Source organism: Mustela erminea, chromosome 19 (assembly GCF_009829155.1).
Source record: "Mustela erminea isolate mMusErm1 chromosome 19, mMusErm1.Pri, whole genome shotgun sequence".
Lineage (NCBI taxonomy): Eukaryota > Metazoa > Chordata > Mammalia > Carnivora > Mustelidae > Mustela > Mustela erminea.
The window spans coordinates 56,828,700-56,844,700 of NC_045632.1; the positions used below are offsets into that span (position 1 = coordinate 56,828,700).

A 16,001-nucleotide genomic window follows, 5' to 3' on the forward strand; every position below is an offset into this window, starting at 1 on the left:
TTTTTAAGTTGTCCAAAATACCTGTACCCTAGTCTCAGAAAGTAAGCCAATAAAGTTAGATTTCATTGAGGGGTGTTTGTAAACAGGCAGAATATGATTTGCTTTTTATTATAATTTCATTTGAATTTCCACTTTCTAAAAGTCTCCCTTAGCTACCCTGAGAGTAGAAAATGAATATGGGCTTCTGGTTTTTGTAGCTCTAAAATTAAATAAGGTTTTATAGTCACTACTTATTTTTGGCTAATTATTTGTCACAGAAATGAAATGTCATAGCTGTGTTAATTAGAAGACAGCTTTAAGGGTTTAGTTTCAAAAAGGAAATGATTAATTATAGAGACTTTTATAGTTTGCGTAACTGTGCTCTTAACTGATGCTGTATTTACTGATCGTTTTCTTTCTAAACAGGACAAGAATATCAGAGAATTGAGTTTGGTGTTAATGAAGTGATTGAGCCCAGTGGCGCTTTGCCGAGAGCCCCCAGCTACAGTATTTCCAGCACACTGAATCCTCAGGCCCCTGAGTTTATTCTCAGCTGCACAACTTCCAAAAAGACCCCTGATGACCTCGATAAAGAAGCGACCTATGGCGCCGTGGACTGCCAGTACCCAGGCTCTGCTCTTGCCTTGGATGGCAGTTCGGGCGCGGAGGTGGAGGCTTTAGAAAGCGATGGTGTTGCGGGTGGTCTTGGACAAAGGGAGCGTAAAAAGAAGAAAAAACGTCCCCCAGGATATTACAGTTACTTGAAAGATGGTGGTGAGGGTGGTCTTCCCACGGAAGCCCTTGTCAATGGCCACACCAATCCGGCGATCCCGCACAGCGTAGGCTCAGAGGATGCGGAGTTCGTGGGCGATGTGCCCCTATCAGGGACACCCAGGACTTGTGACAGCCTTCAGGATTCCACGGACTTCGTCAGCGACGCTGTGCCTGGTGGGCCTTTCCCCGGAGCCCTCGATGGCGATGCCAGGACTGCAGGGCAGCAGCCCGAGGGCTGCCATGGGGCTGACTTGGAACAGTCCTGCCTCTCCGTGGAGGCTGGCAGGGACAGCCTGTTGAGGACAGCGGTGGCTCAGCCTTACATGGGAACTCATACTACTGAAAACCTTGGAGTTGCTAATGGACAAATACTTGAATCCTCCGGTGAGGGCTCAGCTGCCAATGGAGTTGAGTTGCACACTGTGGAAAGCACGGACTCGGACCCCACTAAAGCCGAGAGCGCTTCCCCTGCTGCCGACGCCCCGGCCTCTGCGGCGGGCACCGCTCCCGCGAGCCAGCCTAAGTCATGGGCCAGTCTTTTTCATGATTCTAAGCCCTCTTCCTCCTCACCCGTGGCTTCTGTGGAAACTAAGTATTCCCCTCCTGCCACATCTCCCCTGGTCTCTGAAAAACAGATTGAAGTCAAAGAAGGGCTCGTTCCAGTTTCAGAGGATCCCGTAGCCATAAAGATTGCAGGTATAGTTCAAAAGATTGAGGTTGGAAGCGAAGGTGGGAGCAGAGCTCTGCCCCTGTTGAATAAGCTTGAGGCTGTCTGGGCTGAGAAACTGTGTGCTAGATTGTTCCTCAGAGCAGTAGTCGGTGACCAGTGTGTTAAGGGGAATTTCTCGGGAATGTCTGTGCCTTAAATGCTCTCTGTCTGGAAGGAAATGGTGCTTAAGCACAGTGCGGGCGGGTTGGGGGTCATACCTTCACGTGAAATGAGTGCTCTGTGTCTGTCACCAGTCCTTCTCTGTTGACAGAGTGCGTTTCCGCGTCCTTCCCTTTTGATGCAGTCATCTGCTGCAGCCGGTGGCGGAGTGCACTCGTCCCATGCGCCTCAACAGCTGCCCTGCACCTTTGCTACGTGATCCGTGACTTGGACTCCCTTGGCGCTGTCTCTTTTCTGTATTTCTTAGGGTGTAAGAAAGCTTTTGGGTTTTTTCCCTTATTACTGCCTGTTTTAGATTGAGTCAATGGATTTTACTCAGCTGTAGTACACCAAGGTCAGATCTTGACAGAAAAAGAAAAACTGCAACAATTTAGGTCAGAGTTGATGCTTTGTTCTGAGTGCTCAGGCTCAGAAGTAGGACGGATTTCAGTAAAAACAGCTGCATGATGTTTTTAAGTTAAACTAGGAAGTCCGACGTGCAGGGACTGCGTGCGTGTGTTCGTGTCTCTGGAGCTGGGGTCTGTCCGGTTTCACGCTGCCGGGAGATCAGCAGACAGCTCTGCAGTGTCTTGCCCCACTAGTGGAAGTAGAACCAGCTGTCCCAGTTAGGCTTTTTGTGAAGCCTATGGGTGTAACATTTGGAACGTCAGGGCAGTGTCTGTCCCCGGGATAAGGTTCAGTTGCAGGAGCGAGCTGCCGAATGCGCGGCCTTTACGGATGGTCGCGGTTCCATCCGCACATTCTTCTGAACAGTTGTGGTGTCTCGAGTTCTCTCAAGATGAGAAGATAATTGGCAGGCCGTGGATTCTGGGCTTCATATGTACATACGTTTTCAAGTTAGATGATTTCTTTATTACAACTTCTGGAATGTATTCATTGTAAGAGAAAGCTGTCACATGATAAGACGATAGAAACCTTTGTATAGATCAGTATGTTAAAAGTTTTATTTTTAAAACTCTACATGAGAAATGCATCAGTGGGATGCTTTTAAAAATGTGCATTCTAAGTTCAAAGTAATGATGGTGTTGTAATAATACTTTTGTTCCTAAAAACCTCCCATTTCTAGGAAATTTTCCCAATCTTTATTTAAAATAAGAAAAACTTTATTTTAAAGGTTTTGGAACATTTTGATCCTGTGACTTGAAATGTGTTTTGATACATAGTTTGCTGTGTTGTACATTTGTTAAAATCTCACCTGCTCAAGTCTGCTGTTAACCCGAACACGGCTCTGGGCTCCTTGTATTAGCGGGGAGCGCCATGCCGGGCGCGGTCAAGTCTGTTGGAGTTGAGGCAGGGCCGCCCCAGCAGGGTTACTTCCTTAATCGTAGTTTGATTAGATTAGTCCGGTTGAGAAGATGTTTTCATATTCTGAGGGAAAGTGTAGCTCTTTGTAAAACACTTGATTCTTTGAGCCTTTTTTATGGGGCCTTAGACATCTGGAACGCAGCTGCCGACACTTGTGAGCCGTGCTTCCTGTGAAACCACGCGCCGCTGCGCCGGCACGAAATGCCTCTTGGGATCACACGCACTTGGGTCAAGTGGTGCTGCTTGGAAGTGTCCTCTTGGTCACACTGCTCTGTAGAGGTTTACTGTATAAAAATGATGAGCTGTATTCGTTTGTTGTAAGACCTACTAGCGCAGACTTCCCTTGAATGGGCATGCTTTTTGGCGTGGGCTCACTTGTTTTAAGCCGTGTTGAGCGGTGTGACATTCTCCTTCCGATAAAAGAGCTCTTGATTGAGGTCGGTTATCCTCAAATTAGCATAAGCATCTAACTGGTTCTAACAAGAGAGTACTTTTTGCGTCTATTATGATATTTATTAGCTTGAGAGAAAGAGGGAGAAGGGAGCAGTTTAGACATCAGCTTCTTCCGTTCTGAGTCCTTCGAGTAATACCAATAGCCACAATCGATTTTTTTTTTTTTTTTAAAAGCCCAGGCTCATTTATTTTGGATGCCCACATTTCTGGATTCTCTGCCCTGTCATTAAGTCTGTGCTTCATAAATGCCACCTGATTTTTATACAACTACCAGTGAAATACAAACGAGGAAACACCTACTGTAAACAGAGAGTAAGAACACCGTATAAGGCATTTTGAATGGAAATACAGCAGCTCGTGATGAGTTGTAACTGTCCGTTGAGTGGGTTCTGCTTTCACCTTCTTGGTGTAGACGGTCAGCGTTTTGTTCCATTAGCTGTTCTTCGAAGTGTAGGTTTGATCTGAGGAGTTGGAAGGGAAGAGCACTTGTCTGGGCGTGCTCAGTGCCTTGCCCAGCCCCACAGGACGGTGGGCACCAACACAGAAACCCGTGTGGGCTTGCAGAGGGGTCCGGCTTTCAGCGCGTGGTTATTGTCAGTCTGAGAGGGAATATTTGGCACTTTTCAGTAGGAACAGCTGAACTAGGAGGCGTGAACAAGAAACTTGAAATCTCAGTAGCTTGTATTTGAAAGTGGTTGCAAAATACCAGATTTGTCCATGTTCAGGAGTAAGTTTGACAAACAGGAGAAGCGCAGGGATTGGCGACGCCCGCAGGTCTTTGTGGCACCTGTGGTCTTTGTGGTGACACGTAGATCCTTGTGATGAACCTTTACTTTTTTTTGGGTTTTCACTAAGAAACATTTGTCATATCCCAAACCTAAATTGTGTCAAATGCTTTCAGATCACAAATAGAGCTATTTTATATTTTACTTTTTGGTTTTAAAATCTTATATCAGTGTCTTTTGTTTTAAAAGAGTGGAAGTAATGGTGGGCAAGGGCTGAAGACCTGCATGAAATGAATTAGAATTCCAGTGGGAAGAGGGGGAAGTAAACTGAGGTCTTCGTGAGGAGATCGAACCACCTAGTCATACCCTTTATTACGAGTTTTAGTCAAAACCTACTGAATATGTGATTCTGCACAGTAGTTACATACCTAAGATTTGTTCTAGGAGAGCAGCAGAATCATGACAAGTCAGGTCTGCTCAGAAAAATGAGTTCCTGTGTCCGTATTTATAAACAAATACATACCTTGTGATTGATCATTTTTTGGTGGCTTATAAATTATATTTATACTTACCTCTTCCTTGGGAAATGATTTCTTAAATATTTTGCATTTCCTTTTCAAATTGTCCAAAATAGCAAAGGTTGTTATGATGTAGCATGCCTTCCGCTGGAGAGGTGTGGCACCTGTTTGTAGAATCCCTCCCTGCCTGTGCATGGAGAGTTTCCGTATCCGTGTGCATATGTTCTTGCTGGTATTTGTGATGTGTCTTTCTTCTAGAACTGAATCGAGAGCCCTCTACCTGTAAAGCTTATGTTTATCTGCAGCCAATGGACAGTGGTACATTTTGGTCACTTTGCTGTCCTCCAGCTGATTAAGTAACCAAGCTAGCTAGGATGTGTTCTTCCAAAGTGATGTAACAAAGAAAACGAAAACACTTGCAGGACATGCTGGGTAGTTGAGGAAGAGGACCAGATACTAGGTCAGTGGCATCAGAATGTTGATTACAGGTCACTTACTTGGCCTTAAGAATCGAGGAGAGTTCGTACTTTGTATTTTCATAGAACTTAAGTGGTGACATGACCTCTACATCCTAGTTTTAGCGAAATAAAATTTGATGCACAAAGTACATGTAAAAATAATCCTATCTTATATTGACTTAAAAGTTTACAATGCAAGTGTCGCCACTGAGTTTGTAAATCGTTTCTTTGGAATGATTTGTGGCAACATATGTGAGCTACTGTGTATGTCTTGAAATACGAGAAAGGCTGTTAACCACTCAGTTTTTCTGTACATCAGCAGATTTCATGAGAAAGTTGAATTTTAGTTAAGCCACCTAATGTTTAAACTGTAAAAAAGTGAAGACACCAGCTTCAGTTTTACGCCGTTTATGTGAAATGGAGTCATTCTGGCCTTCTGGGCCGTTCTAGTTACATTGTTCTGGGCAGCCACACCAGCTCTGTGAGAAGGGTGGGTTGAGGAGGCTGTCCTCTGCCAGGCTGCTGTGTCAGTGAATCTGAATAGTGAATTACATGATGATAATGAATTGGAAGGAAGGCGTTTGGATGAGAAGTTTGTTACTACTGTCAGCTTCTGATCATTTGCTCTAAAAGAAGGTGAGCTAGAGAACCAGCAGTGATGTCTTTGCAGCACCGGTCAGTCTTTGAGCTTCAAGCTCAGAAGTACCGTGCCTTCTGTCCTTTGGCACCACTCTGCCTGGCCTTAATTCTTTTGACCTCGGTAAGTACAGTGCTTGTTAGACTTTAAGGTAGGAATACGGTAGTATATGGAACTAGAGCCAGGAGTGGTACCAAAACACTGAAAGCAGTTTATCACACTGGCTTGTCGCAAGTCCAGAATAACTGAGTTGTAGCAGCAGGATTCAGTAATAGTGACAGGTGACAGTGGACAAGAATTAGGATTGTGTGTGTGTGTTTCACGGGGCGGCAGCTGAGCTGACTTTGTCCATGTTGTTGTCTGGCTCAGTTTATGGTTACTGAAATTCTTGACGGGGGAAAGGCCCAATATATACTATGTTACAAAACCAAAGCTTGACATTGTTTGGATATTTGTTTCTTTTCTTTTTGCCTTTTTTTTTTTTTTTTTAAGATTTTATTTATTTATTTGACAGAGATCACAAGTAAGCAGAGAGGCAGGCAGAGGGAGGAAGGGAAGCAGGCTCCCTGCTGAGCAGAGAGCGGATGTGATGTGGGGCTCGATCCCAGGACCCTGAGATCATGACCTGAGCCGAAGGCAGAGGCTTTAACCGCTGAGCCACGCAGGCACCCCTGGATATTTGTTTCTTAAGAGAACATCATAGATAAAATGTTTAATTTTTTACATGCTTTCATATTTTTTGAAATGGAACTCTGTATATTCACAAAATGTTCAGTACTTAATTTTAAGTAATTTAACTTCTTAGAGTACTGAAAATTGTTGTTTCACTTAAAGTTTTCCATAAATTTCCTTTCTCTTCCTTTTCCCATCTACATGAGTTTTTTCCCCCTTGATTTATTTATTTTAGAGAGAGAGAGTGGGTGTAGAGGGAGCGGACTGGGGAGGGGGGTGTCCTCAAGCAGACTCCACCCTGAGCATGGAGCCCAAGGTGGGATTTGATGTGGTGCTCGATCCCAGGACCTTGTGATCACGACCTGAGCTGAAATCAGGAGCACAATGCTTAACCCAAGCACCCCAGTTTTTTATTTTCTGGTAAGGATAATCGGAGCCTGTGATGAGCTGGCTGTCCTGCTGGGTGTACTCTACACTCCTATTACAGGATTTGGTGTCTTCACTGCAGCAGTGCCTGGTGCGGCTCGTTGGCTCTGTTACGGGGAGGGGTGAGGTCTTCTGTTTCAGTTGCAAAATGAAGTGGCAGAGCCAGGCTTTTACACCTGGTTGTCTGGTTTGTCTTCTGGGCTCCTGTCTCCTTCACAGGGACACCTGCAGGCTTTGTGAACAGGTGATAGCATGACCTTCAGAGTCCGCTGGGCCATTTCTGATAAGCACGAATGGAGTCATTTACCATAACCAAGACCTTTAGTCTCCAGATGTTTAAGGCACCCCCTGTACTCTTAGTAAGTACTTTGTGTGGGCCACCCACTATCTCGGTCAGTGAGTTGTGATCAGCTTTGTCATAAGTGTTGTCTAAAGAATAAGATAGGGCAGTTACAGATGTCTACTCCTAGTAGCAGAAAGAGCAGTCATCATTTGCAGAGGGGCTTGGGGGCCAGTAGGAGATGTGCTGGAACCTGGGGACGGCAGGATGAGGTTGGGGCAGCGAAGGCCTGGAAGTTATGTTACCTGGCGAGGGAGGACTCAGCAGAGTAGTGAGCATTGTGAGGGAGTCATCTGGAAGGAGCTGCACACCTCTGATACAAGGTGGCGTCCGCGGTGCCTGCTGCCACAGAGAAGGGCTGGGGCTTGCTCTGGGTGCCTTCAGGGAAGGCTGCTTCCATTCCAGGCTGGCTGTCTTTGAGAGTGGTGTTGGGCTCGTGGAAGGCACGAGCGACAGAGTGATACTCTATTTTAGCTTACGTAAGACTTGCCCGTGGAGAGAAAGGTTTTCTAGAACAGCAGCATAACTATTAAGGAAAATCTAGATTTTTCACTCTTTTTTCTCAGTATAGACGAGTCTATAAAGATACTAACTTTCAAATTTATACCAGAGACTTTTTTTTTCCCCCAAAGATTTAGGTATTTCAGAGAGGGAAAGAGTGGACAGAGGGAGGAGCAGAGGGAAAGAGAAAATCTCAAGCAGACTCCCCACCGAGCAAGGAGCCGGAAGTGGGGCTTGGTCCCCGGGACCCCGAGATGGCGACCAGAGGTGAAGTCAAGGCTTGGCCTCTGCTCCGGTGGAGCCCCGGGTGCCCCCTGACTGGAGGCTCTTCCGAAGAGTGTTAAAAGCTTGAGGCTGGTTCAGTAATTCTCTGATAAACATCCTGGTGTTACTTTGTTGCACATAACGTGTCTGAGGTTTGCCGTGTTCCTTCTGTGCACGGATGGCTGTTCGGAACTTGCAATTGTTACGTGCAGTTACGGAGCACACCGCTAGGTGATGCTGAGAGCCATGAGTTGAACATTGTAGAAGCCGAACAGCAAAACTGGTGTTTTCCTGTCTGTCCCCTAAAATAAGTGAACCAGAAGCGATGGCCAGAGCTGGCATTGCTTCAAGGGAAGGGTTGATGCAGAAACTGAAGGTTTCTGTCCAACCGGTACACCTGCTTTCCAGATGAGTGGTGGGCGGAAGTCCACTGCCGGCCAGTTTGCAATTGGACTCGCTCTCCGTGTCCCTAGCCTTGAGCGCTTCACCCTGCAGCGGGCGCTTGCTCTGGGCACGTGGCTCGGCAGCCAGGGGAAGAGAGGCACCTTCTGAGGAGCGTCGACTACTTAGTTCTTGACGTTTTTGCACCTGTTTCCCTCTCGAGAGTGGCGGCCTTGTCATAAGTTCCTTTTTTAAAAATTTCGTAAGATATGAATTAAAAGCAATTTGACCAGCTATAAACATGCTTTTGAATCTGTTGAGAGAGTTAACATGGGAGGGAAGTTTCAGGTCTTCTGTTTCAGTCCCTGGTCATTTTCTTTCCATTCTCCTTCAGTGTCTGTACTAACAGGGATTACTGTCACTAAGCTACTCCCTGCTGTCCTCTCTCCCTGGTCTCTGCCCCTGCCCTCACCCTAGATGATGTTGCCTGTGTCCTTATTATCAGAGGAAACTGAGGTTCCTGTACCTTGTCTTTCCCCACCATAAACTGACGAGTCTGCCCTTTCTAGCTGCCTCCCCCCAACAGCCCTGGGAGCCTCTCAGCGACCCCATTGGGTCTCACAGGCTTCAGGCAGCAGCTCCATTGTGCACTCCCTCTTTGGAGCCCTGGAACCTGCTTTCACCTCCACAGCAAACTCAAACTGCCCTGCCTTGTGGAGGGCGCTGCGCGCTCTTCCTGGCTGCTGCTGCCACGTGCCTGGTGCTTAGGACGCTGCTCCCGACACATCACTCCTCTTGAGGGCACAGCGCCAGCCCCGAGCTTCGGGCCCATGTGTGTGTGTCTGTGCGCATGGGCATGTGTGTGTGCGCGCGCAGATCAGTTGCTTGCTGCTCTGTGGATGTAAGTACACTGTTGACTGGTGTAGTCTGGGTACCTCTTACCAGCACCTCTGAACTAAACTTGTGATCACATCACTGTACGAAGCAAAAAGAAACCTACCCCTCCGGGTGGAAGGCGCCATCCCCCAGCCAGGGCCCTTGTGTCAGCTGCTGTTTGCTGTCATTGGCCCCTGGCCCCCTCACAGTGTCTCATGGTTTCTCCAGTCTGGGGGTTGGGCTGACCATCCCCTCCACTGGCCCCCTTCAGCTTAGCCTGCACTGGCTTTTCCCTTGTTCAGTGTCCACAAGCTCTCCTGCCACAGGGCTGCCTCCTAGTCACCCCTGGGCTTCCTGTACCCGGCGCCCAGGCAGGGCTCTTCGAACCACAGCGGGTCATTGAACAGAGGCCCTTGTGGCAGGAGAGCCGTTGATTTGGAGTCTTACGGTTCCATAAAGACATAGTGTGACTGTTGGTGGGTAGAACGTGCTATGGCAGAGAGCCGCAGGGCCGCGCCAGAGTATCCATTTGGGATTGATGCTTATTTGAAATTGCACAGATTTTATTTTTGTGGAGTAATTATATCAAAATAATTTCCAGTCTGTGGCACACACTGGAGAGTATGGACTGTTGTGAAAACATGCATCAAAGACAAATGGACAGCTCCATTGTCCATGGGCGGTCTCAAGCCCGTGGGGTAAGTTAGCACGGGAACCTTTTAATGAAAGGTTTGTAGAGCGGAGCCCCTGGGTCATGTCTGCTCAGGGACACAGCCTGTACCACGTCCCTAACCCTCTGGACCTCTGTTCTCACGTGTAGAGTGGGGAGGAGGATAACCATGTCTCCTTGCAAGGGTTGTGGGACGGTTATGAACAGTGCAGCTGAGGCCCCCAGCACAGTGTCCACTGCGCCCGGCACTGCCTGTGCTGGGGGCCCTCCTGTGGTGCTCGTAGTTCAGGTCTAACTGACGTGGTCCACACTGAAGCCCAGTGCTGTGCCCGTAGTAGGAGGGAGACAAGAGCTTTGTAAGCCCAGACTAATTGAATAGATCCCACCGGGTTTCTTGAGCCTGTAATGCTTTACTTTTTATAAAGGGGAAAGTTACTCTGTGTGCTTCCTCAGAGGAAGGCTGGCATTTACTCTCAATGGAGAGAGGGAGTGTGTGTGTGTGTGTGTGTGTGTGTGTGTGTGTGTGTGTGTGTGTCTGTGCTGGTGTGGACATTAGAATTTTGCAAATTAAATTCTTCAGTTAATGCTTAAGTCTAAGACCTCCTGGTCCAACTGCATTTTAGAATTGAAAAGCTGCTTTTGTTTGAGTGATGCCTTGGATGGATGTCGGCAGCAGATGTACACGTACTTATTTCTTTCTTTTCTGGTACACAATTTAAAAGTGAAGGGAGGCAGCGTGCGGTGGCCACAGATCACGGACTTCAGGCCCCGGCTGCACTGCCTAGCTCCTGAGTGCCCACAGGCCAGCTGGGTGATGCTTCCTTGCTGGCGAGAGGGGGTCGGGGTGTTCTGGATAGCTGAGGGTCAAGTGCGCTGTTAAGTTTAAGTAGTAAAGCACTGAGTGTAGAAGGTTTCCATAACTTACAGCTGTCACGGGTACAAGATTCTTTTTTTTTTTTTTTTAAATATTTTATTTATTTATTTATTTGACAGAGAGAGAGAGATCAAAGTAGACGGAGAGGCAGGCAGAGAGAGAGGGGGGCGGGAAGCAGGCTCCCCGCTGAGCAGAGAGCCCGATGCGGGACTCGATCCCAGGACCCTGAGATCATGACCTGAGCCGAAGGCAGAGGCTTAACCCACTGAGCCACCTAGGCGCCCCTGGTACAAGATTCTTAATGGGACATAGGGAGACTTTGTCTTGTTTTAAAGCATTTCTGGGGAAGAAAATTGAAAGCATTTAATGAAGTGTTAAAGCGTTATATGAAGGTGGTATTCACATCTGTCCGAAGGTGGAAAAGAGGTATGTCAGAGGAGGAAACTGAGCATAATGTGTTTCTGAGTGGAGTAAGGGCGTTCCGGCACCCCAAACATTCCAGAAATTGGAATTCTAATGAAAAATACAGTTTAGTTATTATGAGACAGTCATCCTGGAAAGGAGTATTGTCCATCACTGAGTGGTGGATCACCCACTGTGGTGTGTTGGGGGCCCCCCCTGCCGGCTGAGGCTCGGGTTCGGTCCGTGGGCTCCTCCCTAGCGGTGTTAGCAAGGCCTGCCTCAGCCCGGGGTGCGGGGGAGAAGCCGGTCTCTCGGGTCTCTGTCACCTCTGTCACCGTGTATCTCAGCCTCTTCTGCTATTTGTTAAATGAGTTGTGTTCCCCGGTTCCGTTCCCACAGAAGACGAACGAGTGTTGGTGTTCCCTGGGGGGAGATACTCAACTGTTTGACCCTTACCTGGCGTACGTGGTGTGGGACAGCACGCAGCTCCCACGCGGCTCTAACACTCGCCAGCCATCGAGCGTTTACTCCATGTGTCCACTCGACGCCACTAACCTCTTCAATGTGCTTCTTCATCTTTCAGAGTTACTGGAGAATGTAACCCTGATACATAAGCCAGTGTCATTGCAACCCCGCGGGCTGATCAATAAAGGAAACTGGTGCTACATTAATGCCGTATCCTTCTCAAGTGCCGTCCCCGGGGCCGGCTGGCTGTGCCCGGCTCTCCCCTGCGCCTTTGTTCCGTGCGGCTGCCTCGGGGCCTCTCCCTGAAAGTTTGAGTCCAAAGACTTCGTTCCTTGCTTAGTCCACCTATCTTGCTTATAAAGTTATTCCTGACCCCCCGAAAGATGATTTGTTGACTGGTGAGTGACAGAATCAGGCGACTCTGATTTTCACTAGCATGGCCCTGACTGATGGGTCAGCGTGTCCACTTAAAATCATAAATGTTGTTTTAATTGATTTATCTTGGTCGAATCCAGTTTTTGTATGTAAATGCTGATTGCAGAGTAATCCCTTCCATGGAAATCCCAAGACGGTTATCCTCATGGCCATTTGGCGTGTCCCATTTTATGTTCACGTGTGTAAGTTTGCAGCGCCCTTGGCTGACTCAGTGCTACCTGCTTTGGGTGAGATGCACCTTTTAGAAATGTGGAGTGTCTGTTGCATTTCCTTTACACTTCCTTACTGCCGGTACTCAGACACTGCAGGCGCTGGTTGCTTGCCCTCCGATGTATCACCTGATGAAGTTCATTCCTCTCTATTCAAAAGTGCAAAGGCCTTGTACGTCGACACCCATGATAGATAGCTTGTAAGTAAGGTGCTGACAAGTGTGTCAAGGGCTGGGGTTTTTGCCTCTGGTAATTCGAATTCAAATAGTTTAGCAGGTTCTTAATTTTTTGCAAGTGAGTCCTATGATTTTATTATTATTATTTTTAAATGTACTGTTCATGTTTTTATGTGGAAGTTAACCATCAGGGGAACTGGAGCCTTGTTTTCCTGTGTTCCTCAGATGTTACCCAAGTGTAGTGTTTACCAGTGTATGTTACGTGAAATAGATCAAGACCTTACAGAGAAAAGACTGAAGAACTCACCAGCGATTATAGCATTGTTTACTTAGTATTTGCCATCTTCATACTAAAATGTTCTGCTTAGCCATTGAGGCTCTTTAGTAAAAGTATGTTTTTTTTAAAAAAATGTACTAAACTTTTGTTTCCCCCATGTTTATAGTGTTCGGCTAATGAATGAGTTTACTAATATGCCAGTACCTCCAAAACCCAGACAAGGTGAGTAAAAATGAGGTCTTCTGATGCCCATTACATATGGACAGTTAGGGGGTCTGATGACTGAATGTCATAAATTCAGTCTTGTTGGAAAGAAAATGTATTTAAAATGCAGATGCTACACCTGTGCTCTTCTTGGTGCTGTGTGAGGGCGGAGGGGGAGTTCTGACGCTGCTGCTTTTGAGCATTTGAAGACTCCATTTTTGTTACGAAAATGTGTGTCCTGTTTCCATTGCAGCTCTTGGGGATAAAATCGTGAGAGATATCCGCCCGGGAGCTGCTTTTGAACCTACGTATATTTACAGACTTCTGACGGTCATCAAGTCGAGCCTGTCTGAAAAGGTTGGCACTGCTCTCTCGTAGCCAGTAGCAAGTTCGCCACGTGCTCTGGTCGTGGTTGCACTGCTGCTGTTCAGTGCCCTTGGCGCATTGTCAGTGCTGGGGATCGGGGGCTTCCATAGATCTCAGCTTGTTAGGGAGTTGCTTGCTTGATTATTAAAAAATACGATCACCATAATCAGAACCGGCTCATGCATCGTTTTCGGTGCACCGAGTACTCCTGTACGTTCCTTCTGCACGTGAGCTTACTCAGGCCGGTGAGTGGCGCTTGCCTCCTTGTTGCAGTGGAGAAAAGGGAGATCCTTGTCCGAGGTCACACAGCTCCTGCGTGCAGGGCCTGGTATCACAGTCCACTCCTTGAACGCTGCTCTGCCTCTTACACGGAGCTTGGTGATGGGGCCTGGAATGACGGCGGCCTTCAGCAGAGCTGAAAACATCCTCACGTGTTTTTAGCAGTTCCTTGTCTCCTGTCGAGATGTTTAATCATGCGCTTTGCTCCTGAAGGAATGGGACCAGGGGCCGAGGAGGTCTTGAGTAGAGTTTGATGTGGGTCATTATAAGCATTTGAAGTGATGCTTAGGGAAATTATTTAGAAAGAAAAATCATCAGAATAATTCCACTAAAGCTGAGTAAAGCAATATGAAGCTTCTTATTCTGGAGAAGGGTGACTCGCCAGGACAGGGTAGCTGGATACCACCAGGGACACTTTACTGCTCCTCTCGTAGCTGTCGGCTCGGAATTTACACTTTCAGGTAGAAATGTACAGAATGGTGGGAATGCAGAAATGGATTAGACTGTGCCCTCTGCCCTCAAACAGCTGACCGTCCAGTAGGGGAATTAGATCCAAGAAAATAGGCTAGCAAGAGAAGTACTAAGATGAATGCGCACACTGGTGCTCTGGAAGCCAGAGGGCGGCCGTCCACTCGGGCGGAGGCAGAGGGGAAGCAGCGCATCTCAGGGGGCACCCTGCTCGGAAGTTCTGCTGGCGGACAGAGGTGTCTTTCAGCGTTACATGAATACTGGCTCTGTTCTGTCGGCTCCGCCACACCACCCCCAGGTCGGTGATGGGATGGAAGCACTCATAGGACTCAGAAGCTGTAACTCACAGGGTTTAGTCCAGTGCAGGGACACAAAAGTGACATCAGACGTCCGCGAGAGACCTTGAGACTCCTCTCGTGGTGTGTCAGGAGAATGCACTTAATTTCTCAGCATCAGCGTGTGACAGCACGTAGAAAATGTCTGCTATGGAAGCGCATCGGAGACTCAGTGCCCCGAGGCTTTACCAAGGACTGGTCTGGAATTCCAGACTCGCAGAGGGGAAGCAGGTGTGCGCCCCTAAACCACACTGTGCGATTTCGGCACAGTCTCTTTTCACTTCTTGAAATGAAGGGGGGACCCCTTCCCCCCCCCCCCCCCCCCCAGATCCAGGTACCCAGATGCCAACCAAAGACCATCCTAGCAAGCGGGCCTCTCCACGAACAGCTGCCTCGAGCCTGCTGTGTCTGCTCTTTCTGCATCTTGAGCGAGCCAGTGTCTGCCCTTTCCCACGCGCAGAGCACCCTCCTCTCCTAAGAGCTGCTCTCGTCGAGAGCTACAGCTCTGTGTGGAGCAGACAGATGCGCCTGGAGGCGGCAGGAGGACTTTGAAAATCTTGGAACATGTGGTTATTCTCCAAAGAGTGAAATGGGAACTAATCCTGAGATCGTAAGACGAGTCCGTGACTGCTGTGACTCATCTCTGAAAGATTCTGCTGGGGGGTGTGTGTACAGCCATTAGCTAAATCTTTGTCTCAGTAGCGCTTTTCACCTATAATTTGGGTCCTTTCCCCTATAGTTGCCCATCATCAAAAATAGAAGGAGACTCACAGGGCTGTTCTCCACAACCCCCAGTATGACCGTTAGGCCCTGGACCTCTGTTCCTGGTCTTCTGTTTCATGTCAGCAAAAGAGCAACTGTTAAGTGACTGTTTTTTGTCATAAAGGCAGCACGTATTTATTGTAGAAAATTTCAGAAATACGAAAAGATAAAATTCCTGCTCATTCTGTACTCAGATACTCAGACAGAAGGATGGGTTTGGTCCCCCCCCCCCCGTTTGTCTCCACCTGCCTGTTCAGTGTGGTCCGAAGCGGAGCTCCGCTTCGCATTCAGTCTTGTTGGAAAGTTCCGAGGAGACCTGTGCATGTATAACGGTCCCTGCAGTCCTTGTGTGGGGACCGGTTAAAATTAATGTGCTCACATCTGGCCTTTTCAGGGTCGACAAGAAGATGCTGAGGAGTACTTAGGCTTCATTCTAAATGGACTTCATGAGGAAATGCTGAACCTCAAGAAACTCCTGTCACCAAATAACGAAAGTAGGTCGTGGTCTGTTTGCCACAAACCTGTGAGGACCTTTCCTTAAGAATTCCCCTTGAACGCTTGTCACCTGCCCAAGTGGTGCTTTGTTTCCCCCATGTCTGTGACCCTTGGGTGTCCCTTTATCACTAGGGAGAGTCTGATGGTCTCTACGTTGCTTATAAGACCATTGAGATTGTTCTATTTGGATAAATTAAAATATATCCAGAAGCTCTGCTTTTGTCCCTCAACTCTTTACTGAGGAAAGTGATGACACCTTCAGAAGAGCTGGGAGAGGAGTTGGTGAACACTGTCGAGGCGCTGGCCCCGGCCCTGCTGACGTGCTGTCATGCGTCCTTCCTGTCTGCCCCACGCACTGCACGTGGCGCCCTGAGTGACACACATTG

The 16,001-nt window shown here is 47.8% G+C and overlaps 1 protein-coding gene across 1 annotated transcript in view; it reads left to right on the forward strand.

Annotated features, from left to right (window-relative positions):
- USP10 (ubiquitin specific peptidase 10) overlaps nt 1-16,001 on the forward strand; it is a 71,517-nt gene that overhangs the window by 43,224 nt on the left and 12,292 nt on the right. The window contains exons 4-9 of the mRNA XM_032323450.1: nt 406-1,449; nt 11,728-11,819; nt 12,344-12,453; nt 12,873-12,928; nt 13,164-13,267; nt 15,515-15,614. Coding sequence (XP_032179341.1) covers nt 406-1,449; nt 11,728-11,819; nt 12,344-12,453; nt 12,873-12,928; nt 13,164-13,267; nt 15,515-15,614 — 1,506 coding nt within the window. The remainder of the gene's footprint in view (nt 1-405; nt 1,450-11,727; nt 11,820-12,343; nt 12,454-12,872; nt 12,929-13,163; nt 13,268-15,514; nt 15,615-16,001) is intronic.